Source organism: Hyperoodon ampullatus (genome assembly GCF_949752795.1).
Source record: "Hyperoodon ampullatus genome assembly, chromosome: 12".
NCBI lineage: Eukaryota > Metazoa > Chordata > Mammalia > Artiodactyla > Ziphiidae > Hyperoodon > Hyperoodon ampullatus.
This window is the reverse complement of record NC_136925.1, coordinates 39,084,164-39,109,917: the sequence shown is the minus strand read 5'-3', so window position 1 is coordinate 39,109,917 and position 25,754 is coordinate 39,084,164. Positions and strand designations below refer to the sequence as shown.

At 35.0% G+C, this 25,754-nt stretch overlaps 1 protein-coding gene across 2 annotated transcripts in view; it reads right to left on the bottom strand.

The window, feature by feature from the left end:
- The window catches only part of AFG1L (AFG1 like ATPase), a gene marked incomplete at both ends in the record, with an annotated part of 204,751 nt that overhangs the window by 98,698 nt on the left and 80,299 nt on the right, over nucleotides 1–25,754 (bottom strand). For both annotated transcript variants that reach the window (XM_079716465.1, XM_079716466.1), the window contains 2 exons: nucleotides 4,812–4,870; nucleotides 21,841–21,940. In XM_079716465.1, the coding sequence (XP_079572591.1) occupies nucleotides 4,812–4,870; nucleotides 21,841–21,940 (159 nt within the window). The remainder of the gene's footprint in view (nucleotides 1–4,811; nucleotides 4,871–21,840; nucleotides 21,941–25,754) is intronic.

Below are 25,754 nucleotides of genomic sequence, written 5' to 3'. Positions count from 1 at the left end.
ACTCAGCCCACGCACCACAACTACTGAAGTCCACGTGCTCTAGGGCACGTGGCCAACAGATGAACGGATAAACAAAATTGGTATAAACATATAATGGAATATTAGCCTTAAAAGGGAATGGAGTTCTAACTCTTGCTACAGTGTGGATGAATCTTGAAGTCATTATGCTAAATGAAATAGGCCAGACAAAAAAGGACAAATATTATATGATTCTACTTATATAAGGTACCTAGAAATGACAAATTCACAGGGACAGAAAGTAGAAAAGTGGTTACCAGGATCTGGGGGAGGGGAAGAGTAGGGAGTGATTATCTAAAGAGTACAGGGTTTCAGTTTGGGAAGATGAAAAAGTTCCAGAGATGCATGGTGGTGATGGTTGCTCAACAATGTGAATGTACTTAATGCCACTGAACTGTACATTTAAAATGGTTAAAGTGGTAAATCTTATGCATATTTTACCACAATAAAATATCAATTAACAAATATAAGATTCAAAGTCTCATGACAAATTATTGAATTGTCCAAGTTTCAGTTGAAAATCACTCATACCAAAAACCACAAAGAACTCAAACAGAATATAAAAAGACAATCAAATGCCAACATCAAGATGACAGAGATGTTAGAATTATCTGATAAACATTGGAAAGCAGGGTTCCCCTGGTGGCACAGTGGTTAAGAATCCGCCTGCCAATGCAGGGGACATGGGTTCAAGCCCTGGTCCGGGAAGATCCCACGTGCCACGGAGCAACTAAGCCTGTGTGCCACAACTACTGAGCCTGAGCTCTAGGGCCCGCGAGCCACAACTACTGAGCCCACGTGCCACAGCTACTGAACCCGTGTGCCTAGAGCCCATGCTCCACAACAAGAGAAGCCACTGCAATGAGAAGCCCGCACACCGCAACAGAAGAGTAGCCCTTGCTCACCGCAACTAGAGGAAGCCCGTGCACAGCAACAAAGACCCAACGCAGCCTAAATAAATAAATAAATAAATAAATAAATAAATAAATATATTTTAAAAAAAGATTTGAAAGCAGACATGATAAAAATGCTTATCAGGAAATAATGACTACGCTTGAAACAAGGAGAATTACTCCTTCATGATAAAAAAAAACTTTTAAAAGTTCCATTCAGAAGCAATATTGAATCATTTTAAATCTGTATGCAACTTACAACAGAGCCTCCAAATATGTAAGGTCAATGACAGAATTATAAGAGAAATGGATAAATTCACAGTTATAGTGGGAGATGTTTTCCATAAGCCTCTCAATAACTGATGTGAAAAATATATAAGAATAAAGATTTGAACAGCATAATTAACAAACCTATTGATAACTTAATGGGTATTATATGTATCACACAATAACTGGAGAGTACTCATTATTTTCAAGAATGCTGAGAATATTTACAAAAATTATGCACATATTGGGCCATAAATCAAGTTTCAACAAATTTGAAAGAACTGAAGTCACAAAGGGCACATTCTCTGACCACAATGCAATTAAGCATTTATTAAGAAAACAGTAACAAAAGGATAACTAGAAAATTCTCATGTTTGGAAATTAAGAAATAGACTTCTAGATAATTCATGGGTTAAAGAAGAAATCACAATGGAAATTAGAAAACACTTTGAACTTGAGAGTAGAAATACTAAATATCAAAACTTCATGGATGCAGCTATTCAGAGGGAAATAAATAGCCTTAAATGCATTTAAGAAAGAAGGTTAAAATGAGATAAAAATTAATCTCAGTAAATTTTTAAAAAGAACAGCAAAATAAACTCAAAGAAAGTACAAGAAAAAAACAGGAAACTCCCTACTTAAAAGGCAGTAAAAAGTACATGTAAGAGTTTTCTGTTTTGCTTTCCTTTGCTTTCTACAAGCGGTTTCTAGAGGAAATGTACCTCATCGTTTCCTATATCCGTTCTAGTCCTATGGCTTCTTTTCTTTTTTTATAAATTGTGGTAAAATACACATAACATAAAATTTATCATTTTAACCATTTTTAAGTGTATAATTCAATGGCATTAAGTACATTCACAATGTTATGCAACCATCACCATTATCCGTTTCCAGAACTTTTCATCATCCTAAACAGAGACTCTGCACCCATGAAACAATAACTCCCTATTCCTCTTTCCTCCCAGCCCCTGGTAACCTCTATTTTACTTTCTGTCTCTATCAATTTGCCTTTCCTAGGTACCTCATATAAGTGGAATCATATAATATTTGTCCTTTTGTGCCTGGCTTATCTCACCTAACATGTTTTCAAGGTTTATCCATAAAGTATCACATCAGAATTTCACTCCTTTTTATGTCAGAACAATATTTCATTATATGAATATATTATATTTTGTTTATTCATCTGTTGATGGACCTATGGCTTGTATTATTTTTCATATTTATTTATTTATTTATTTGGCTGCATCAGGTCTTAGTTGCAGCACACGGGATCTTCATTGTGGTGTGCAGGCTTCTCTCTAGTTGTGGCGCCTGGGCTCTAAAGCGTGCGGGCTTAGTTGCCCTGCAGCATGTGGGATCTTAGTTCCCCGACCAGGGATTGAACCTGTGTCCCCTGCATTGGAAGGCGGACTCTTAACCACTGGACCACCAGGGAAGTCCAAGACCTATGGCTTTTAATAACATATTAGTCCTCCTCATCATTCTTACTATCTTATGAAAATACTGTTCACTAATAGCTTACATAAGTTTTTGGTCATTTTGCAATACTCCAAGCAACAAATCACAAATTCTTGTGGTGAATTACAAACTTGTTATCACTCAGTTTACAGAGGAAAATGTAAGGGAGAAAAAGGATTTTACACTGTACTTTTCCCCAAAATAAATTTCTATCTTGTTTATAATCTCTTTTTATTAAACTAAGATCCTCTATTTGTTTTAAGTCTATCTTAAAACAAAGTTTTGATATTTAGTATTTCCACTTCTACTATACATGTCTCTCAGCTGGGCCAAAATGAAAGAGTAACACTAGCATGTGTGAATAGGTAAAATGAATATGAAGCAACTTTGCCTTACAAGGGAAACTTCGTATGCCCACCAAAAAAGCTCCAGGGAAACCAGCTCTAGTGTACATTTCATCAGACTGATGTTTTGTTACATGTGAAAAGTCTTTTAAATAAATGAGACATTTTAGATATTTTCTCATCCAATCTGGTATTTAGTTTCCTGGAAATTTCAGTTCATATTTAATTTCAAATTGTGTATTATCTCAGTTCTTGTTGGATCTCAAATCAAATTATTCATCTCTTCGGTTTTTCTTCCTCTTTAACAAAAAATTAAGGGTGGGAAAGGGAAAGGAAATTAAATTCAATCTGGTCAATTTAGTTGTTTATTAGTAATGCTATTATATGTTAAAGTATGACAAATAACTGACCAAAAAATAAGGTTTGGGGTTAAAAAATGTACAACTACAAAGTTCCCTGAGAATCTTTTAGCTTGTTTCATTTGTGAGCCTTCTCTTTATATTTTGTGTATTTTATGCTACATGAAGAAACTATTTTTAGCATCTATTTTTCTTAGCTTCCCTGTTTATATTTTGGTATCTACATACACCACATTACTTTGGATTCCTGGCGTGGAGAAGACATTGCAAATCTACCTTCTCCTCAAATGTAAAACATGAATACAAAGGGGAAAAAATTACTAACAGCATAAATCTTCAAAAAGTACTTTTTCCTACATCTGAAACCATCTCAGAGAAACTAAAATCTTCTAGGAACCTAAAATTGGTCAAGGAAACAGATGTTTGGATAGCACAGGGAATAAAGTTTGGCACTAACAATAGCTCCAACTAAAGTATATTTCAAAAAGATTGTCTGACTACATCTTCAGAATATGTGAATATAAAATGTTTTTACTCCTCCTTCTTGGTAAGAATTTTTGAGGTTTTAGGTCTTTAAAAAAAAATACAATTCTATCCTTTCTTTAGATATGTTGTTATGGACAGGGAAAAACGTGCCTGAGAATTACAGGAATTATATTTTGGCATATATGCTTCTTTTTGGTAATTACCAAAAACATTTTGCTTTTTAGGTATCTGTGTACACAGTATATGCCCAACCAGATTATAAATGACTTGCAAGCAAGAAACACAACCTACTTAATGATTATATTATCCATTATGCCTAATGTAGCACTTTGCACATAGTAGGTTCCCAATAAATATTGGTAGAATGTAGAATTATTGAATAATCATGTAAAAAATTACTAAAATTAACAGTGAAAAAGAAGGCTACTTTATTCTTCATCATATTGTAATGAAGCCTATTTTAAACTCTATGCAGTGATGATACACACAAATATTTAAACTATTTATGTACCTCAACTTGACATAATTTCATGATAACTTGATGGCAATCACATTTAAATATATTACAATATTTTTGTAATAATGCTACTCCAAAACAGCAACTTTAATAGCTGGGAAAACATGTTAATGGCCATTAACCTGAAGGAAACAAGGAACATTAAACATTTTTTCAGAAATCAATGTATAAGTTGAAACATTCCACTATAATATTTACAATCAAACCTCAAATTAAAATTTATAAAATGCAAACTATCAAATGCTGCAGCTGGACAATAATTTAGACTATATTTTGTAATTTTTCCTGTGTACATATTGATGAATACTATATAAAAAAGATTCTTTTCTCCTTTAGAGTCTTTAACTATTACCATCGAATAACAAAATAAATTCTGCTTGAATGCAAGACCATAGCAATCCTATAAAAGCCCTTGATTATTAATCAATATGATATTAGTCAGTGAACATAAGTAACTGATTTTCCTTACCTTCAGGACAGCTATGAATGGTACAAAGTTAGCTCTTTGGAGTCCATTTTTATAGAGATCTGAAAGAAAAAATTAGTATTAGTTTTTCACTTCACCTAAATCATAATGTTAGCTTATATTTTAGCCTGGCAAATAAAGCTTTCTACTGATGAAAAAGATAAAGAAGCAAAAGAGAAGAAAAATAACCAAAACTGATCTCTATTCTGGTACTATACAAAATTTATTATATTCTTAATAACAGAAAAAATTAACAATCACAGAAAGAATATCAAAAGGCATTCAATCAAATTAGCTTTAAACTATAATAAAAAGCAAGAAAAGAATTTGGAAGATATCACAAATGATCCTAAATCAATAATTCAACATAAAAAGATCTATTTAAAAGTATTTAATATTTGAACATACAGATTCTACTGGGAAACAAATTATATTTTCTTTTTCTCATCTATAATAAAAGTTCTCAGTACAGAAGACTGTGTAACACAGTTTGCCATTTAAGAAAACACATCAACAGACAGAACTGTGCATGTATTTATATCAAGTTGATATATTTCCATTAAAGTAAATAACATTAAGGCCACTTTCCAAGAAACTACCTAAAAATTAAAACTCCATTCTTAATAGACTGTAAAGTTAATGTAATTATATATCATAGACAGGTAGTTTTTGTTGCCTTATAATGGTGTTTTTTATATATATGTATATGTGCCATCGTGTATGTATATTCATACGCATATACACACACATAAACACACATATTGTTAAGAATAAATAAATGGAAAGGGGAAACAAATTTTAAGCTTTGCATACTTTTTGTTAATAATGGAGACTTGGAATATTCTTTTCAGGAGGTTGAATTTTTATTGCATATAAAACATTCCTTTTAAGGAACTCCCTGGCAGTTCAGCAGTTTAGGACTCTACGCTCTCACTGCCAAAGGTCCAGGTTCAATCCGTGGTCGGGGAACTAAGATCTCACAAGCCGTGTGGCACAGACTAAATAAATAAATTAATTAATTAATTAAATATTCCTTTTAAAAGTCAACTCTATAAAGTAATGAGATTTAAAAAATAAAAAAGTATAAAAATGAGAACAGTAAAAAGTTTCCCAAATTATAAAAATCACAAGTTAGTTTGTGTCTCAATTTTTCTTTTTAAGTATTGCATCATGGGATCCTTTCTATATTTCCTTGTTTAAAGAAAATTTGATAACTAAGATTTCAACTGCCACATTTACTTATGGATATAAAATATGGTCATTAGGAAACATTTATTCTCTTTAGAAAAATATTCATCATAACATCATTATAGTGAAGAAAGTATTTGCATAAGCTCTTTGGTTAATAAGGACTACAGGCTTTAAATTCAATTACACTTAAAATTTTTATTTAGTGATATTATAAAAGGTAAGATAATGCAGGCTTTAAATTCAGTTACATTTGAAATTTTTATTTAGTGATATTATAAAAGGTGAGATAATGCTAGCCAGACATTATCAAAGGTAAGATAATGCTAGCCAGGATCTCTTCAAAATGAGATCTTTTTTTCCTATAATCAATACCTCAAATGAGTAAAATGGGTAAAATGCAGGAAATGGGTTTACAGTTAGGTATTTTCATAGTCTTCCCTAATTACAAAGTTGCTGGGGAAGGTGCATAAAAACATTGCTATACGATAAGAGTTGACAGCCATGATTGCAAGTAAGTGGTAAAAATCAAAAATGAAATAATTTTTTAAATACACTCAATGTTTATAGCAGCTTTATCATAATAGCTAAAATTGTAGCTTTATCTGTAACAGCCAAAAACTAGAAGCAATCCAAATGTCCATCGTTAGGTGAATGGATAAACTGTGGTATATCTGTATGATGAAATACTACTCAGCAATAAAAAAGATAAACTATTCATACACACAAAAAAATAGATGAATCTCAAAATAATTATATGGGGTAAAAGAGGCAAAATCCTCCTACCCCTCAAAAAAAAGAGTTCCATACTGTGTGGTTCCATATATACAAAACTGTAGGAAAAGCCAACTAATCTATAATAATCTAAAGAAATCAGTTGCCTGGGAAAGGGAGGGATTGGGACAGGGATGGCAGGGAGAGATGAAAAAGGGGAGGAGGAAATTTGGGGTGAGATGGAAATGTTAATTATATTGTTGGGGTGGTGATTTCACAGATGTATATGTATGTCAGTATTTTTAAAATTGTATCCTTTAAATATGTGCCATTTATTGTATGTCAATTATGCCTCAATAAGCTCTTTGAAAATTTATTAGAGAAAAATACACAACACTAGTGAATATCAAAAAACGAAATGTTACAGAATTAAAACTAAAATATTACAGTAATGAAAGTTTATGTTAAGGTAACATTTTGGTCTTACTCACAGAATATCTTTTTTTATGGACATATAAGGCAGGCCCTGACATGTAGTTTAACAGGCATGAACCATTCAGTAGGTTAATGACAATGAGAAATGTAAAGGCCCACTTGTAATATTCTTGATTAAAAGATTTCCACTCAGCAAAATTAAAGTAGAATAACAATGCCTTTAAGTCTTTGAGATTTAATTTTTAAAGGGTTAACTTAAAAAAAAAAATCAGCCTTTACAAGGATATATAATTCAAACTTTATGCTCTGGGAAGTATTTTCTGAACAAAATTCTAAACAGAATTCATTTGGCTTGAAAACCTTTAGGTTTTTACAGGACACTTAAGTGAAAAAGGACTGTACTCATTAAATTGAAGAGTTTTTGCAATTCAAATATTATGTAAATTATCAATACAATAGATCCATCTCCTGAAATGTTATTTAGCTACCAAAATTTTCAATATTAGTTGTTTAATATTTTTCTTAGACATGAAGATTTTATAGTACATTTATATCAACATTTGTCATTATTTACTAAATATTATTTTAAAATTCAACAGAAGTTCTTGCCTATTATTTTTTAATGATCTCTAAACAGAGCTAAATGAGCACTTGGCCATATAAGACAGAGTACTGGAATTATGGGACATTCTTTTTTTTATAAATTTATTTATTTATTTTTATTATTATTATTATTTTTTTGCGGTACATGGGCCTCTCACTGTTGTGGCCTCTCCCGTTGTGGAGCACAGGCTCCAGACGTGCAGGCTCAGCGGCCATGGCTCACAGGCCTAGCCGCTCCGCGGCATGTCGGATCTTCCCGGACTGGGGCACGAACCCATGTCCCCTGCATCGGCAGGCGGACTCTCAACCACTGCGCCACCAGGGGAGCCCTATTTTATTTTTTATTCATTTATTTTTGGCTGTGTTGGGTCTTCGTTGCTGTGGCGGGCTTTCTCTTGTTGCGGTGAGTGGGGGCTACTCTTTGTTGCAGTGCACAGGCTTCTCATTGCAGTGGCTTCTCTTGTTGTGTGCAGACAGGCTCTAGGCGCGCAGGCTTCAGTAGTTGTGGAGTGCGGGCTTCAGTAGTTGTGGCTCGCAGGCTCTAGAGCGCAGGCTCAGTAGTGTGGTGCACAGGCTTGGTTGCTCCGTGGCATGTGGAATCTTCCCGGACCAGGGATTGGACCCATGTCCCCTGCATTGGCAGGCAGATTCTTAACCACTGCGCCACCAGGGAAGTCCCAGGACATTCATTTTTTGAGAATGGTATAAGGACCTCTACATTCTCCACAATGAATAACTATAACAAGACTTACAGATGAAGTACATGCAAAGAGGATTTATAAAGTAATTACAAGGATCTACATAAATACTTTGGAGATGCACATGGATATGCAGATCTTTTCCTTAAAAACCCAGTGTCAAAACGACCAGGATGTCCACTTAGTTATATAAGTACATACAGATTTAGAGTGAAAAACTTTTAAGATAGGTAATTAAAAGGAGTTTTCCTATAAATTAACACAAAATAATTATATGGCTCTATGGAACCAAACTGATTTACCTTTCCAGGAGATTCTTATTTTAGTATAGATTAAAAGAAAATGGCGCCTTTAGGCCACGTAAGCAGGAAGAGCTACTTAGCTTCTTTTTAAAAATCTAACTGGAGTTCAAACAGTATTTTCCTAGATGTATAGATAATACAGCTAATTAAATGTTCCCATTTGATGGTATATTACAATTTTATATTCAATTCAACATACATTCATGAATTCCTATTATTTGTCTGCACTGAAATGAGTGCTGAAGACAAAAGATAAATAAAAGGAGGAACTAGCATTTAGAGAACACCTACTAGGAGCCAGGCAATTTGCTAGACACTGTACACAAATTACAATAATGCTGCATAGTAAATATTTCGACCTCCATTTTACAGATAAAGAAACTGATACTCAAAGTTCTTAAAATAATTTGCTGAATTCCCAGCCAGTAATTGGTATATCTAGAATTTTTGAGGAAGGTCTTTTTTTTTTTTTTTTTTTTGCATTACGCGGGCCTCTCACTGCTGTGGCCTCTCCCATTGCGGAGCACAGGCTCCAGACGCGCCGGCTCAGCGGCCATGGCTCACGGGTGCAGCCGCTCCGCGGCATGTGGGATCTTCCCAGACCGGGGCACGGGCCCGCGTCCCCTGCATCGGCAGGCGGACTCTCAACCACTGCGCCACCAGGGAAGCCCCGAGGAAGGTCTTTAATGAAGCTAAAACTAGTAGGCTTTTTCAGAACCATGTTGTGACCAGATGGACTTGTCACAGCCGACAGACACAACCAGATCATAACCATGATACAAGGTAAAAAGGGATACAAGGTATAAACATAATATACAGAACACAAACTACTCATTTTACCTGGGTTCAAAGGCAGCTTTGCAGGTAACAATGGGACTAGAGCACCTTGGAAAAATAAGCGGGGTGCCACCAAGCAGAGAAGAAGGAAGCGTATCCTAGGCAGAAGAGTCAGCGACAAGCTCATGACTTTACCTCTACCTTCTTTTCTAATACTATACAATCTATTGCTCAAATCCCACACTTTCTAACAAGCCTTCCTTGAATCCACTATCGTGGACAGACTTTTAGAGTGGCCTTCCGTAATCCCAGACTTAGTCATCATAGCTTTATATGAACACTGGACAATGTTAATTTTCCACGTGTATCCTTGGCTAATGTTTTCAATGAAAACTGCTTTAGAGATGGCAGGAAGATGAAATTCTCTCCATCAATCCCATGAACAGTCCTATAAATTGAATCCATTTTTGATTCAAATAATAATTGCCAGCCTCCATTTTAGATATCCTATGCCATTTTAAATGGTGTAATCCTTTATAACAGTGATAATGGGGATCCAGGGAAATTACAGGCTCCACAGACTCTTTTTTTTTTTAAGAACCATGAAAGAGAAACTTAATAAAATGTTACATAAAACCTTCACTGCAAAAATACTACCTTATGTATTTATTTTCAGTAAAGTCAAACACCAATGAAGTAGTTTTTCACACCAAAGTTTCTTTTTATAACAGAATTCAATGAACAGAAATATCATGACTGGAGTCTTCAATGAGAAAACAGACCTCGGGTATTTTGGGGAATCCCCTGTGCACAAAGAAGACTCAAAACCAGCCAGGCAAAAAGTAGTGGCAGAAATTCGAAGTCCCCTGTTAACTTTTAGAACCAACTATTTCATTATCAAGTGTGAGAGGCTGAGGTTCAGCCAACAACTTTTTTTCACTTTGACTCTAAAGGTTGTCTTTGGAGTCAGAAGCCCTTACTACCAAACGGGGGTGGGGGGTGTGAGTGAATGGAATTCTTTGAGTAACTTCTTTAGAGTCCTTTAAGTTCACTGTGGTTTTTGCACTGATCTCTACAAAATTGTATGGCTGAGTCAGTGCAATCCTTAGCATCTCTCTCCATGACTCACCTTTTGCAATAATATCGCACTTATTTCCTGCCACATCAACTACAAAATTAGATGGGACTTGCTGTCAAAGATCTTTTAATTCATTCCTTAATGTTGAAAATACCTCTCCTTTTTGGCATCATAAATCATTATAAATGAACATTGGTGGTAAAGCAGAAAATCATTCTTGCGTAGCTGTATCCCAGGTTAGGAATTTATGTCACTCGTTTTGGTGCTAGACAAAAGATGCCCTGTTGTTGAACTGATCTTAGGCTCAAAACTGTTTTCCACAAACCGCCACACAATACTTGATTTACCCACCACTGTAATCCCTAGTGGACAAACTCCAGCACCAAGGCCCGGGAGTCAGGGGCGCAGGACCCCTGCTGCCGTGAACTGAGGACAGAGAGGCAGAGGCCAGCACAAGCATCCTCTGGTGGGGCCAAAGGGACTGGCAGGGCCTGCCTCAGTCAATTTAATCTGACGTTAATAAGCCCACACACATCAGGCTTCGTATTACTACTGTTTGTAGAATATATCTCTTTGCATCCATTTACTTTCAATCTATATTTGTATTTAAAGTATATCTCTTGATATTTTTTAATCCATCCTGATAACCTCTACCTTTTACTGGAACGTTTAGCTCATTTAACATTTAGGTCTATGATTTTTTAAAAATATTTATTTATTTATTTATTTGGGCTGCACCAGGACTTAGCTGTGGCATGCAGGATCTTCGTTGCCGTGTGCGGGATCTTTAGTTGCAGCATGCGGACTCTTAGTTGTGGCATGCATGCAGGATCTAGTTCCCCAACCAGGGATCGAACCCAGGGCCCCTGCACTGGGAGCATGGAGCCTTACCCACTGGACCACCAGGGAAGTCCCTAGGTCTATGATTTTATTATTTGTTTTCTTTTTGTCTTCTCTACATTTTCTTCCTCTGTTCACCTTTTCTTGCCTTTTTTCAATTATTTCAATATATTTTAAAATTCCTTTTTGTCAACTGGCTTTTATTTTATTTCTGTTGTTCTAGGGGTTACAATATATACAGGCATACCTCATTTTACTGTGCTTTGCTTTATTGATCTTTGCTGATACTGCATTTTTCCAAATTGAAGGTTTGTGGTAACCATGTGTCATGCAAGTCTATCAGCACAATTTTTCCAACATCATTTGCTCACTTCATGTCTCTGTGTCATATTTTGGTAATTCTCGCAATATTTCAAACTTTTCCATTATTATTATATTTGTTTTGGTGATCTACAACCAGTGATTTCTGATGTTATTGAAAGCAGCTCTTTTGTCCCTTTCCTCTTTGTCCATTTCTGTTCCCCTCTAACCTTAAAAGAACCTAATTATAGGAATGAGATCATTAAGCAATTGAAACTAACTCCCGACTTATGCTCTCTTGAATATACACCGTACCTTGTCTAACTTGATTATTTTCCTAGATAAAAAGTAAGAATGAAGAATTAAGCAGTTAAAAAATTACTAGCTCTCTACACCCAACAGCCTCCTTAGCAATCCTGCAGGCAGATCACACAGGCAAGAGAACATCTGAAGAAAGAGTCAGCCAGTCTGCACTCAATGGAGAATGATGCAGAACCAAACCTCCTGCCTTGATGATTCACTGAGATTCTTTGCCTCCATTTTTCCCTTTAAAAACTGTCATGGTTGAGGAGAATCTTTGGAGTTGGTCTCTGGACACAAGTCCACCTTCTTCACAGATTGCCAGCTTTTCTGATTAAAGCACCTTTCTTTTCTACTGACGCTTGCCTCTCAAATTAATGGCTTATGAATGGCAAGCAGCTAAACCTGGGTTCAGTTACATTACTATTGCAAAAAGATTACAACTCATTGAAGACTCAGATGATGGTTTGCATTTTTTAGCAATAAAGTATTTTTTACTTAAGGTGTGTAAGTTGCTTTTTTAGACATAATGCTATTGCACACTTTATAGACTACAGTATAGTGTAAACATAATGTTTAAATGCACTAGGAAACCAAAAAATCTGTGTCACTCACTTTATTGCAATATTCACTGTATTGCAGTGGTCTGGATATCTCCACACTATCTTAAAGGTATGCCTGTATCCTTAACTTTTCACACTCTACTTAGAATTAGTATCATACCACTTCACACAAAAAAATGTAGAAACCTTCCATCCATATAAGTCCATCTAAACACCTCCCTTTATGCTATAGGTGTCATATGGATCACATCTACACACATTATAAACCCCACAAGACAATGGTATAATTTCTCATAAAATGATCATTTCTATTTTTAAGAAATTAAGAAGAAAAACTAGTTACTGATATTTACTCCAATATTTACCATTTCTGATGTTCATTTCTTCTTGAGGATCCAAGTGTCTGTTAATATTTCCTTTCTACCTGGAGAACTTCTTTTAGAATATCTTGTAGTGCATATCTTATGCTGACGAGTTTGTTTAGTTTTCTTTCATATCAGAATGTCTTTATTTTGTCTTTATTCTTGAAGGAAATTTTTATTTGATATAAAATTCTAGGTTGACAATTTCTTCCCCAGCATTTTAAAGATATTGTTCCACTGTCTCTGACCTCCATAGTTTCTAATGGAAGTCATCAAAAGCTAATCATTGTTCCCCTGTATTTAATGTCATTTTTCTCTGGCTGCCTTCTAGATTTCCTCTTTACCTTAGGTTTTTAGCAGTTTGACTACAATGTGCCTAAACAGTGTTCTCTTGTATTTAGTCTGCTTGCATTTAACTGAGCTTCTTGAATCTGTAAATTTATATCTTCACCCCAGATTGGGAAATTTTCAGTCATTATTTCTTCAAAAGATTTTCTGCCCATTATCTCTCCTTGCCTTCTGGGATTCCAATTAGAAATATGTTAGAAAGCTTGTTATAGCTCTACAAATTCTTAAGTCTCTGTTTCTTTACTTCTGTCATTTTCTATTCTTCACCTTGGATAATTTCAAGTTCTCTGGCTCTTTGCTCTGTTATCTCCATTCTGCTATTAAGCTCTTTACGTTAATTTTTTTATTTAAGATACTGTCTTTTTTAGTTCTAGAATTTAAATTTGGTACATTTTTTATGGTTTCTATTTCTCTGCTGATATCCCTTATCCTTTCATTCATTATGAACATATTTTCTTTACCTCATTTCCCCCAAAGTTATAGTTATAGTTCTTGTTTTAAAGCCCTTGTCTGCTAATTCCAACAGCTGGGTCATACTGGGGTTGCTATCTGTTGATGGTTTTTTTCTCTTGAGAATAGGTCAATATTTCCTCATTCATCACTTTGAGATGGTATCCTGGACCTTATGGATTTTGTTTCTGAAGAGTGTTGATATTTTTGTTTTAGCAGGAAATTACCTTGGTTGGACTCAAACTATAAACTTGAATCTCAGTTCAGTACCCTATCATTAGGAAGTTTGTGGTTTGCTCTGCAAATGTATGGTTTAGAGGCCAGTCAGAGATTTGGGCAGAATTTATACACAGAACTTGAGAACTTGGGGCTATACCAATCTAATTCTCAGTGGATTCATTTTTCATTTTCCAGCAGTAATGCTTGCCCTAAACTCTGCCATCTGGTTCTTCTGGCCAGAAAGACTGTGGGTTTTCTATCAGAATTTTAGTCATCCAATGCAGCACTAACTTTACCTGTCCTAAAGCTGATAGCTATTTTTTAAAAAGAAAGAAAAAAAAATTAAGAAAACAGGAAATTCTCTCCATTTTGGACACTCTTCCAAGTTTTGTCTCCCCTCTATAATCTTTCTGACTTTTTTTTCACTCTCTAGGACCTTCAGATAGTTGTGTTACATATTTTGTTCAGAATGTATTATTGTTGTCTGCAAGAAGGTCATCTGACTAGGAGCCTACTCAGCCACAAAAGAAGAAGTTTTAGTTTTTAATAGAGGAATGCAACCCATTTATATTTCCTGTCATTGACAAGGAATGCCTGATCTTGTTTCATGCTTTTTATTTATTTATTTATTTATTGCTGTTTCTTCTGCTTTCTAGCTTTTGCTCTAAGAAATATTTTTACTTTGATCCCTCGTCTTTTCTAGTAATTTGAAAAGTAGAAGGTGTATCTTAAATTCTAAAATACTTGACTGTATATTACCCTAGTTATCAGTGCCACAAATAATGACACTGTCACTCAGGATCTGTAAACCCTCTCTCCAAGGGGAGCAAAATTTACAAATATATAAGCAAGCAGTAACTACAAATATTCACTTATACTCAATTCATTGTTATGATCAATTTTCTTATTTCAACCACTTCTTTTTAATAAGTTCACATTTTAAGACCTCTTTCCTCCAGAGGACTTATTTAATTTTTTAAAAATCATTTCATTCTTGGGCTTCCCTGATGTTGCAGTGGCTAAGAATCCACCTGACAATGCAGGGGACATGGGTTTGAGCCCTGGTCCAGAAAGATCCCACATGGCATGGAGCAACTAAGCCCGTGTGCCACAACTACTGAGCCTGCACTTTAGAGCCCGCAAGCCACAACTACTGAAGCCCGTGCACCCAGAGCCCGTGCTCCACAACAAGAGAAGCCACACAATGAGAAGCCTGTGCACCGCAACGAAGAGTAGCCCCTGCTCATCACAACTAGAGAAAGCCCACAAGGAGCAACAAAAACCCGATGCAGCCAAAAATAAAATAAATTAATTTTCTTAAAAATTTATTTCATTCTTTATTCTCTCTCTACACATTGGCATAGCTTCTGAAGTTGCTTCCCTTATCACTGATTTCATTTTCTGTAGTTTTAATTCTACACTTCAGTGCTTCAAATGCTGATTTTAATTGATTTAATTTAATTAATTTAAACCCCTTTATTTCACGTAGCTTTCTTTAATTTCATCTGATTTCTCAGTAAAAAGGTTTTCAACTAATCTGTTTGTCTTCTCTCAGCTTAGATCTTCTATATCACAGAGTCTATGTTTTCCTGATTTTTAAAGAACACAAAACAGAAATCTTCTAATGCTTACTTACTTCTCTTTCCTACTTATCGTTCCCATATTAGGGTATTTTCTATTCACATAACCTTGAAAAAGGAGTGGTATGACTAATCTTGGAGAACCCCTCTAATCAAGATATGTGGTGATTCCCTTCCCTATCCACCTAGTTTTCTTATACTGTCTGTAATGTAGTTCAATGTTAAAAAGTGGTAATTGACATCCTTGCCTTGTTCATTCTTGCAGTAGATATACCACAGTGTCCCCAATAAGCATATTTCTGACTTCTGAACTGATATACATATATTTGGTTTCATATTAAGAAACTTTCCATCTATTTACATGTGATGGAGTGATTCTATCAAGATGTTGGATTTTGCCAAATGCTCTTTCAAGCTTTTATGGAGAACATCAATAGATTTTTTTTCTCCCTAAAAATATTAATATGATAAATTACATTAGTGTGTGTGTGTGTGTGCATGCACCAACTTTCTAGTGATATCTAGTCTTTTATTTACTATAGATACATTGGCTTGAGTTAGAATCACACAGTGTCGTTGCCTAATAATCTAAGGCAGACTTATTCTTGGACATTCTAATGCTATCTATAGCATTTTCATTATAATAAATAGCAAATTAAAAACTAGAAAGTCCACAATGCACTCTTCAGTCAATAGGGGACTTTTTTCCTTTAGCACTTTGTGTTTTACTGTCAAAGAAGCATAGTCATTTCAAGTTACATATTCTTTTTCCCCATAAAAATATATTCTTATTTCTGATTGAATAAGTCCTTAAGGTTAATTATTAATTTCAATTTAATTAACTTAATCTACCAGTCTATTATTAATCTGTTCTTAGGGTCTCCATGCACTTAAATCTATAATATTGCTTTTCCCTACTAGAATATCATGAAATTAACAATTTTTTTTCAGAACCTAAAAAGTGAGTGGCATATATATGATATTTTAATTGTGGATTTTTGTTTCTGGCTCTTCTAATGACCTGACAGTATAATCTTCTAAAAGTAAAAATATGTCTATTTGTACATGAGCCATATAAAAGTATTTACCTAAATGACAAAAATGTTAAATAAATCATTTACTTGAGATTTTATAAAAATACAAAATTGAATATAAACTATCTCTAGATATAGTTTATCTAAAAATTTCCCAGCAATTTCCTACTCCTATGGATCTTCTTTGCTTCAAGTTTAAGAATCTTAACCAGATTACCCTAGAAAATATAAAATAGCACTACAAGTGTTGTGTTACAAATGTTTAAAATATACTAAACATATTTTGAGCTTGCCAGAAAGTAGGAAAATCCCTCAGATCAGTAAACAAACAGGAAGCTAAAAGCTAAAGTTGTAATCATGAACTGACACTGGTTTGAGATTTTAACAACTACATGGTGTACAGGATGAGGCCTTGGACCCAAGCAAGGCAGGACTTAGAAGTGAGGACTAGAAAAAAACAGTGACATAAAGGCAGTCACTCTTTGGTACCTTATTCCCTTCATCCCCTCAAGTATTGCTTCCCTTTCTTTTCTTCTACCGGACTTTCCCAGACCACTCTCCTCCATAGTTATTTTCTCTGCTAAGTTCCTAAATTCTGGTGTTGCTTTTACTTGGTTATCAGTTGTTTTCTATTAAAATTATTAATTATTTATTAAATGTTTCAGATCATTTTCTATTAAAATTAATAATTTATTTGTCTATAAATTGACAATTAAGTTATTAACTGAGAAAAGATGAGTGTTTGATTGTAATCTCCACCAACAATAACCCCTATTCTTGTCCAGGAAATCGATGCATTTATAACTAGAAATGGAAGGAATGAGATGAATAATGTGGAAGAAAATTAAACACAGCAGCTAAAGAGTTAACAGACGGGAAGAAAATACAGTGTTCTTGTCCACTGGGCAACATCTTCTGGACTTCTAACCTCCAGATTATTCTGTCTTTATTGAATGAAGTCACCACTACCCACCCAGTTGTACAGGCCAGAAATTTAGAAATTGTCCTTTCCCTTTTCCTCAGTATCCAACCTATAACAAGGTGCTATCCATTTTACTTCTTAACTATCTTTCAAATCTATCCTCTCTATATACTATATCAGGTTTTCTCAACCTCAGAACTATTAATATTTTGGGCTAGATAGTTCTTTGCTGTGGAGAGTATCCCTATACACTATAGGATGTCTCGACAGAATTCTTGGCTTCTACCTACTAGATACCAGTAGCAGCATCAAACCCCCCATCCTGTCTAGTGACAACCAAAGATGTCTCGAACATTGCCAAATATCCCTTGGTTTGCAAAACAGCCCCCCCAGTTGAGAATCACTGCCTTATACCAAGTTATTATCATTTCTTGCCCAGTATACTGCAATAGCTTCCTAGTGTGTCTCCCTAAATCCACCATATCACTGCATCCCATCCTGTAACCCATTGTCCATACGATAACCAGAGTGATATTCCAAATCCAATCTTATCAGTCCCTGCCTAAAGCACTACAGTGGCTCCCCATTTCTCTTAGAATAAAATCCAAAATCCTCACTACTGCTTTATAAAGTCCTAGCTCTCACTTCTCCAGATTCATCTTGTACCTCACTGTATCCTACTTCCCCTACTTCACTGCACTCTAGCCACATTGGCTACCTTTCAGTTCCTCAAATGGGTCATTCTCTCTCCAACCATTGGGCTTTGCCTCAACCCTCTGCCAGGAAGGTTCTTCTCCTACCTCTCATAACACTCTTAGAATAAGTAGATGCTATTTTTAAAATAATAATAACTATCTGGGGGCTGTGGATTAAAAGCTGTAACCTAAAGAAAAAGTTGAATGCATTCTGATGGCTGGAAAAGAGGACACACTGTATCTGGGACAGAGTAGACAAAGATTAGTGATGACCAACAAGGAGAAAAGATAGAGGACAATGTGTCAAAAGAGTCACAAAACCTACTTTCTAGACCCTGTTCTATCACTCACTATCCATGTGATTTGTTTTTAATCTATATACAGGAAAATTAACTTTTTTGTTGTCCAGTTCTATGAGTTTAAACATGTAACCGCCAGTACAATCGGGACACAAAACAGTTCCAAAACCCCCAAAATTCTCTGGTGCTAGCCCTTCATAGTCAAACACCTCCCCACACCAGCCCTTGGCAATAACTGACCCATTCTTTGTCCTACACTTTTTCCTTTTCCTGAGATTCATACTTAATCTCTCTTAGTCTTGTTTCTTCAGTCATGAAATTTTATATATATATATATATATATATATATATATACACACACACACACACACATACACACACCATGAGGAGATGGTATATATACATACCATCTTTTTATATTAAAATATTAAGCTACTTATGATGACTGTCTGCCATGGCTAAAAAACCTGGTGTACGTTAAGCATCCTGTCCAGGTTCATATTTAGAAAAGGCTTTCTTTGAATTTGTGGCTAATGCCCAATTTTTGGATTCTGCATCTTAGACTTTCAGTCTTCTCCAGAAGGATGGCTCCATCTTGGATTTCTGTGTGCTACCTTGGTGGGCCTGTAACTTTGCTTAGTCCTACCAAGCTATGAGCTCCAGAATGTTCCTAACCTCTCCTGTGGTTGTCCTTCCTCAGTGGACCACACTGCAGTAGCTTGAGCAGCTGACTGCAATTTTCTTTCCGGCAGTATTTGCTGGGGGGGCCGGCGGGGGGGGCAGGCGTTCCAAGCTTGTTCTAGCACTTTGTTGTTTATGAACATAGCTTATCATTGAATGTCTAAAGGTAATACTGAAGATACTGTTAAGTCAACAGTCAACTGAAGGAGAGGCAAGCCTCACATCCCCATCGATGATCTAATATGAAAAACTCACTGCCTTGTCTCATAGAGTTGTTACACTAATAAATCACAAGAATGCTATATATAACATTATAAGGATTTTAATAAATGCATCTGACAAAATCATTCACAATTCTCTTATAGTGTAACCGATTAGGTATAACTGTAATTGTTTGAATAACTAGGTCTTAAGGTATTGATTAACTAATTAATGTCTCCCTAAAATAAGGCCTCTAATGGTATACTACAGGAGTCTAAACTTTGCCCTACCCTATTTACACATTTTAGTTAATGAATGGCTAAAGACACAGAAGCACGATTACTAAGTTTATAAATGTCATAGCTAGTAGGGGTAGTTAAAAAAATTTTATTAGAATCATACTTCAAAAAAATATCAACATAAATCAATAATATGGAACAACGTAGACAAACTAATAAGCTGAAATGTAATAGGAAGAAAAAAGAGATCAACTACAAAAATATAGAAAGAGGGCTTCCCTGGTGGCGCAGTGGTTGAGAGTCCGCCTGCCGATGCAGGGGATACGGGTTCGTGTCCCGGTCCGGGAGGATCCCACATGCCGCGGAGCGGCTCAGCCCGTGAGCCACGGCCACTGAGCCTGCACGTCCGGAGCCTGTGCTCCGCAACAGGAGAGGCCACAACAGTGAGAGGCCCGCGTACCACACACACACACACACACACACACACACACAAAATATATATATAGAGAGAGAGAGAGAGAAAGAGAGAGACCTAGTTTGACAACAGCTCACATAGTAATATCTGGGCATATTAGTAGATTACAAATTCATTATAAGTCATTAATGTGACATGACTTAATTTAAAAAGTAAAAACTCACACTATTACACTGCTCTTTTCAGGTTCAGTTATAAACTCCATGTTACCAATTCCAGTGGTCAATTCTCAACCTCATTTTTCACCTCCTAGCAGCATTTAACAAAGGTGATCATCCATCGTTTTTGTACCACTTTCCTTTTCCTTGCTTGACATTCTCTTGGTTCTCCTCCTACTCACTGGCTGCTCTTACCAGCTTCCTTTAGGACTGATGACTCCCAAATTTATATCTCCAGTCCAAACCTTTCCATTGAAATCCAAACTCTTAAATGCATCATCAGCCTCATAATCGTAGAAACCCTACTTCCCTACCCAAATTAGCTTTTTCTATAGTCTTCCCCATCTCAGTAAACAGCAATTTTACCCTTCCAATTGCTCAGGCCAAAATCTTTGAGTCATTCTTGATCTTTTTTATTTCCATACCCCATATTCATTCCATCAGTAAATCCTTTTGACTCTGTCTACAAAATCTGACCACTGCTACCACCTGCACTGCTCCATCATGTCCCCTCGGGATTGTTACAGTCATCTCCTAAATGGTCTCCCTACTTCCAACCTTGAAACCTCATCCCCACAATCTATTCTCAGTACTGCAGCCAGACAGATTCTTTAAGAGCACACATTTATTCAACATTCATTCTAAGACTATTTACTGAGATCCATCCCTGTGCAAGGCACTGTTTCAGGTACTTAAAATATGTATATCTGTGAACAGAAGAGATAAAAGTTGCTGCCCCCCTGAAGCTTTTGCATCCTGGCAGAGGACAGATAATAAACTATATATATAGTAAATAAGTAAACTACATGGTGGCTCCATAAGTGCTATGTGAAAAAAATAGAGCAGGTAAAAAGAAGTGGTGCCAGGAAAAAAGAGCATGGGTTGTAGATTTAAATGGGAGATGAGTCTAGGCTTCATTGGCAAAGTAACCTTTGAGCAAAGACCTGAAAGAGGTAAGAACTTAGCCATGCAGGTATCTGGCAGAATAGCATTCCAGTCAGATGTTAATATTAAGAAGCATAAAATATTATTTTTGGTTCCTTCAGCCTTCAACTGACCACATGATGGGCTGAAAGACACAAAATTTAAACTTGTTTTTATCTATATATTATTGTATTTTAATTCTTAAATAATGTCCTAATAAGCCACAAGTGCTTTTTCAGAAATGATAAATGAAGTATCAGAAACCACTTATGCAGGAAAGCTTTAAGTCTTTTTCCAAGATTCAATTAGGAACTTTTTCTTTCATTTCACTGAGTTTCTTTTATGGCCCATAAAATGCAGTTACAGAGGCCTGTATTTTTTTGATATGCACACATGGCATACCTAATGCTCAGGGAAAAACTGCAAGTGCATCAAACACGGGAGATCGCGTGGATTTAGGAAAGATTTTTAAAATATTATACAAATATCGACTGATTTTTCAGATTAAGTTAGTTATAAAACTTAGGATAAAGCAAAGTAATCAGATTTATTAACACAATAAAATGAGCCCAAAATTGTGAATTTTTAAAAGCTTGTTCGTTTCTACCTAATTGGATAAGACGCTACAGCACAGTGTTTGTTTTTACCTTCCGGTGGCCTGTTGGATGTTGCCACAACGACGACCCCGTTTTTGAACAGATTTTCAAAAAGCTGTTTCAGAATCATGGCATCAGCAATGTCAGTGACCTATGGACAGCAATACATTTGTTTTATTTTAATTTCACTTCTGCTCTAAAAAATTTGCTAATGGCTCATCCTTTTTTTTTTTAAAGATAGAAGTGAATTCCAAGAGAAAAATTCTAATTATCTTGAAGAAAAGAGTAGATAATTAAAAGCATGAAAGGCTGCAGTCTTTAAACTTGACTCTTCTTTTTTGCAAGCCTAATATTTCTATGCAAATTATCAAAGGATTCTGTTGACTTATTTTATAGAACTACAGGTGGAAAGCACAGATAATTGTCCTAAACGTCTAGGAAGTCTAACTAATTAGAACTAACATGACTAACTCCCCCCTCCTACTCCCATCACAGCCTCCCTCTCCGAATAAAGAAGAGAGAGAAAAAAAGAAAAAAAAAAAAATACACAGGCTATTTGAGATTTCTAATACCTTTCTGGCAAAGGTCCCTGAAAAGGTGACTTTAAATGGTCATGGGACTTTAGAAATAAGGACAAGTAGCCAGTGAGACATAATCAGCTGCTGTTGAAAATAGAATGATATGACATAGATACTATTGTGCAATTGTTGCACAAAACAATTCAACAGATGGCCCATCACAAAAATAAGCAATTTCATTGTTCTTTTTAAGTGCCTTCTATTACTGTCCATGAATAATCAAAAGGCACTGCAGTCACTTCCAGCACAGCCAGCCTCTGCTAACCTTCCCAAACACAAATATTCCTTCTACCAAAAAAAAAAAAAAAACTTACAAGAATGGTTAACACAGTGCTTTAAAAAAAAAAAGCTTCTGACAAAACCAGAAATGCATAATGCAGATAAAACTATTTCATCTAAGTTACAGAGATACACATAACCACTGATCTTTTCTAAAATTATTTTTAAAAATCCACAATTAGCAAGTAAGCTTAATGGTAACTTTTTAAAAAGCTTTTTAAAATCCCCGAAAATAGAGAGAGGCTCAAGAGGGAGGGGATATGGGGATATATGTATGCATATAGCTGATTCACTTTGTTGTACAGCAGAAACTAACACAACATTGTAAAGCATTTATATTCCAATAGAGATGTGAAAAAAAATTAAAATAAAAATTTAAAAAAGAGTTCCTGGAAAAAAAATCCCCAAAAATACAGAAATTAAGGAGGGTGTGAAGTTGACTTCAAAAAATAAATATATAGTGAAGATTGATGTTAATCATTGCACCTTCCCCTAAGAATATAATAACATGGGTTTTAGATACTCCCAATATAAAAATGCTTTGATCTTCCTTTAACAGCACATTTAAGATAATCTCAATAAAACTTATTTTATATTCACAAAATATATCACACAATATATATCACATTGTTATTTTTAAACCATGTTAAAGTACATAGAAACTAGTGGAATTCTTTCAAATTAGATGATAATACTAAAAGTTGCCAACTAAATGGTTATAACACTATGAACAACAACAACCTGGGTGACAGAGGTCTAAATCACTTTTCTCTTTCAGCTGATATCTTACTCAGAAGTTTAATTATTTCCTTTCCACCTGAACCAAACCAAACCAGGATATGGGAATGTGCAGATCTTTTTTTTTTTTTTTTTTTTTTGCTGTTTCAGGCTATAACTTTAAAACATTAACTAAAAAACTACTGAAGATTCCTTAAATTAAAAAGACTTCAGGAACTTACAAAGTGGTGATTAAAATGAAAAGGAAAGTGGTACTGATATTATTTAATTTGGAGCTTAGGATCACTGTCAAATTTTGCTTCCGCCAAAACACTCACAGAGAAGGCCCTTTTCAAATGCTTAAACACCAGTGGCATTTCTGATGAGAGGACAGAACAAGCTTGCAAATTTTAGAAGCAACTGCACTTTTAAATTGGATTCCCAATGCACTGACTTTTAAAAAGAATGATATCAATTAAAATCACCCAATTTTAGAGAATAAAAATGATCATTTGACTATCTCGCTGAGGTTCTTGAAAAAAATAAAAATAGCTTTTGTGCCCTAAGGTTCAGAAAAGTGAAGGGATGTTTAGCTTATAACACTGTACAAACGTTTAAACTGAAAGTTGAAGAAAGCAAATAAGGACTTGTGGGTGAATTATAATTTGTTGTTTTTGTATTACAGAATGTTTTTGCTCTAGCAGAGTAAATTAACTTGGAGAAGCTATGGCTAATTAATAAAGCAGGAGTCACTTGGTGTAGCCGAGTGCCAATGTATACTCTTTTGATCTTGTCCCTGCACTTGTTCAGCTTTGCTGGGGAACAGCAATTTTACAGTATAAGTGAACAGAAGACAATTGGCCACACATTCTTGAAGAGCGAGCTTTTTCAGCACCCAGCATTTCATTACCACCAGGAACAAAAGAGAAGGCTACAGATTACCACTAAGGGTAGTCTGCTAATACAGAGAGTGGAGACATTTCATTAGCATTAAAGAGAGAAGATTTTTTATGACCTAGAGTTGCTTTCCATTATGACTCACTTAAGTAAAAAAAGGAAAAAAAAAATCTAACTGTTAATTTACATGTGTAAGTGCTTGAGTCTCAGTCATCCACTGATTGGTACAGTGCCATGTAATGAGTGACAAACATAAGCATGCATTATTAGTAATTAGTATTAGCACAGAAATAAGCATCTATTTTTATTAGCAGTTTTTAATAGCTTTCCTGTTTTATAAAAACGGTCAAAACTATTTTTTAATGATATTGATAGCTTACAGAGGAGAATTTTGAATGATATTCTGCTCATCAGAATTCTTTTTTTCTTTGGGGGGGGCATATTAGTAAAACATCTATCCAGTGTCCCTAAAAAGAGACATGAAAAAATAACATTTTTAAAAAATATGTTCTCCTTCAGTATTCTGATTATCTTCAGAATCACAAATGGTTTAATAAGAAATGTTAATATTCAAAGAGAATATAATGAAGACCCTAAAGAAAACTTTATTCTTTTATTTCAGTAATTAAAACACATAAAAACATCCTATCTACAAATTTCTCAAACAAGATAAGAATACTGCATCTATCACACGTAAAACTGAAATGCTACACTTAGTAAAGATGACCAAGCTAATGAGGAATACCTTCTGCAAATGTAATCCGAATGCTACGAAAACATAATCTTAAAAATGCCCTAAATTCAAGAGAAAAGACTATATTCTTGTTTTTAAGCAGCAACAATTCCCATTCATCCCCCTAGTAAAATAAATATTATACTAATTAACACCACCTAATGGCCAATAATAACTAGTTAAAAATCAAGACCAATAATAGGATTCAATTTGAAAAGTGAAGTGGTGATTGCAGACATACTGTTGTTAAGATTAAAGTGCCTAAAAAATTATTTGCTAGTAAATCAGCAATGTATCGTACTAGGCTTAATAGGCTTAAGGATAATTTTTAGGTTCCATCATTAAAACACCTACTAAAAGCCCACCCAGTTCTAGGTCTGTATATTTAAACACATAATAGAAGACATATAGCAAAGAGAACACATAACATAGCTTTTACTACTAGTGAATAAGAGCACTGATGATGGATTCAAACGTAGTTACCAGCTGTATGATCTTGGAAAAGTCACTTAACCTCTCTGACCTTTAATTCCCTCATCAATCCAATAAAGGCAGTAATAATAACTACTCTGCAAAATCGTTACGATACATACAGTAAATCCTCAAGAAATGTTAATTATGACTGTTACCTATATATGTTACGTATGCTAGGTTAAGTCCATATTATTTACATATAGCTATACAGAATGTTAGCTGTAGATGGAATAATACATAGCATAGTACAGTAGTTAGGAACACAGAAAGCACTCAGTAAACAGTAG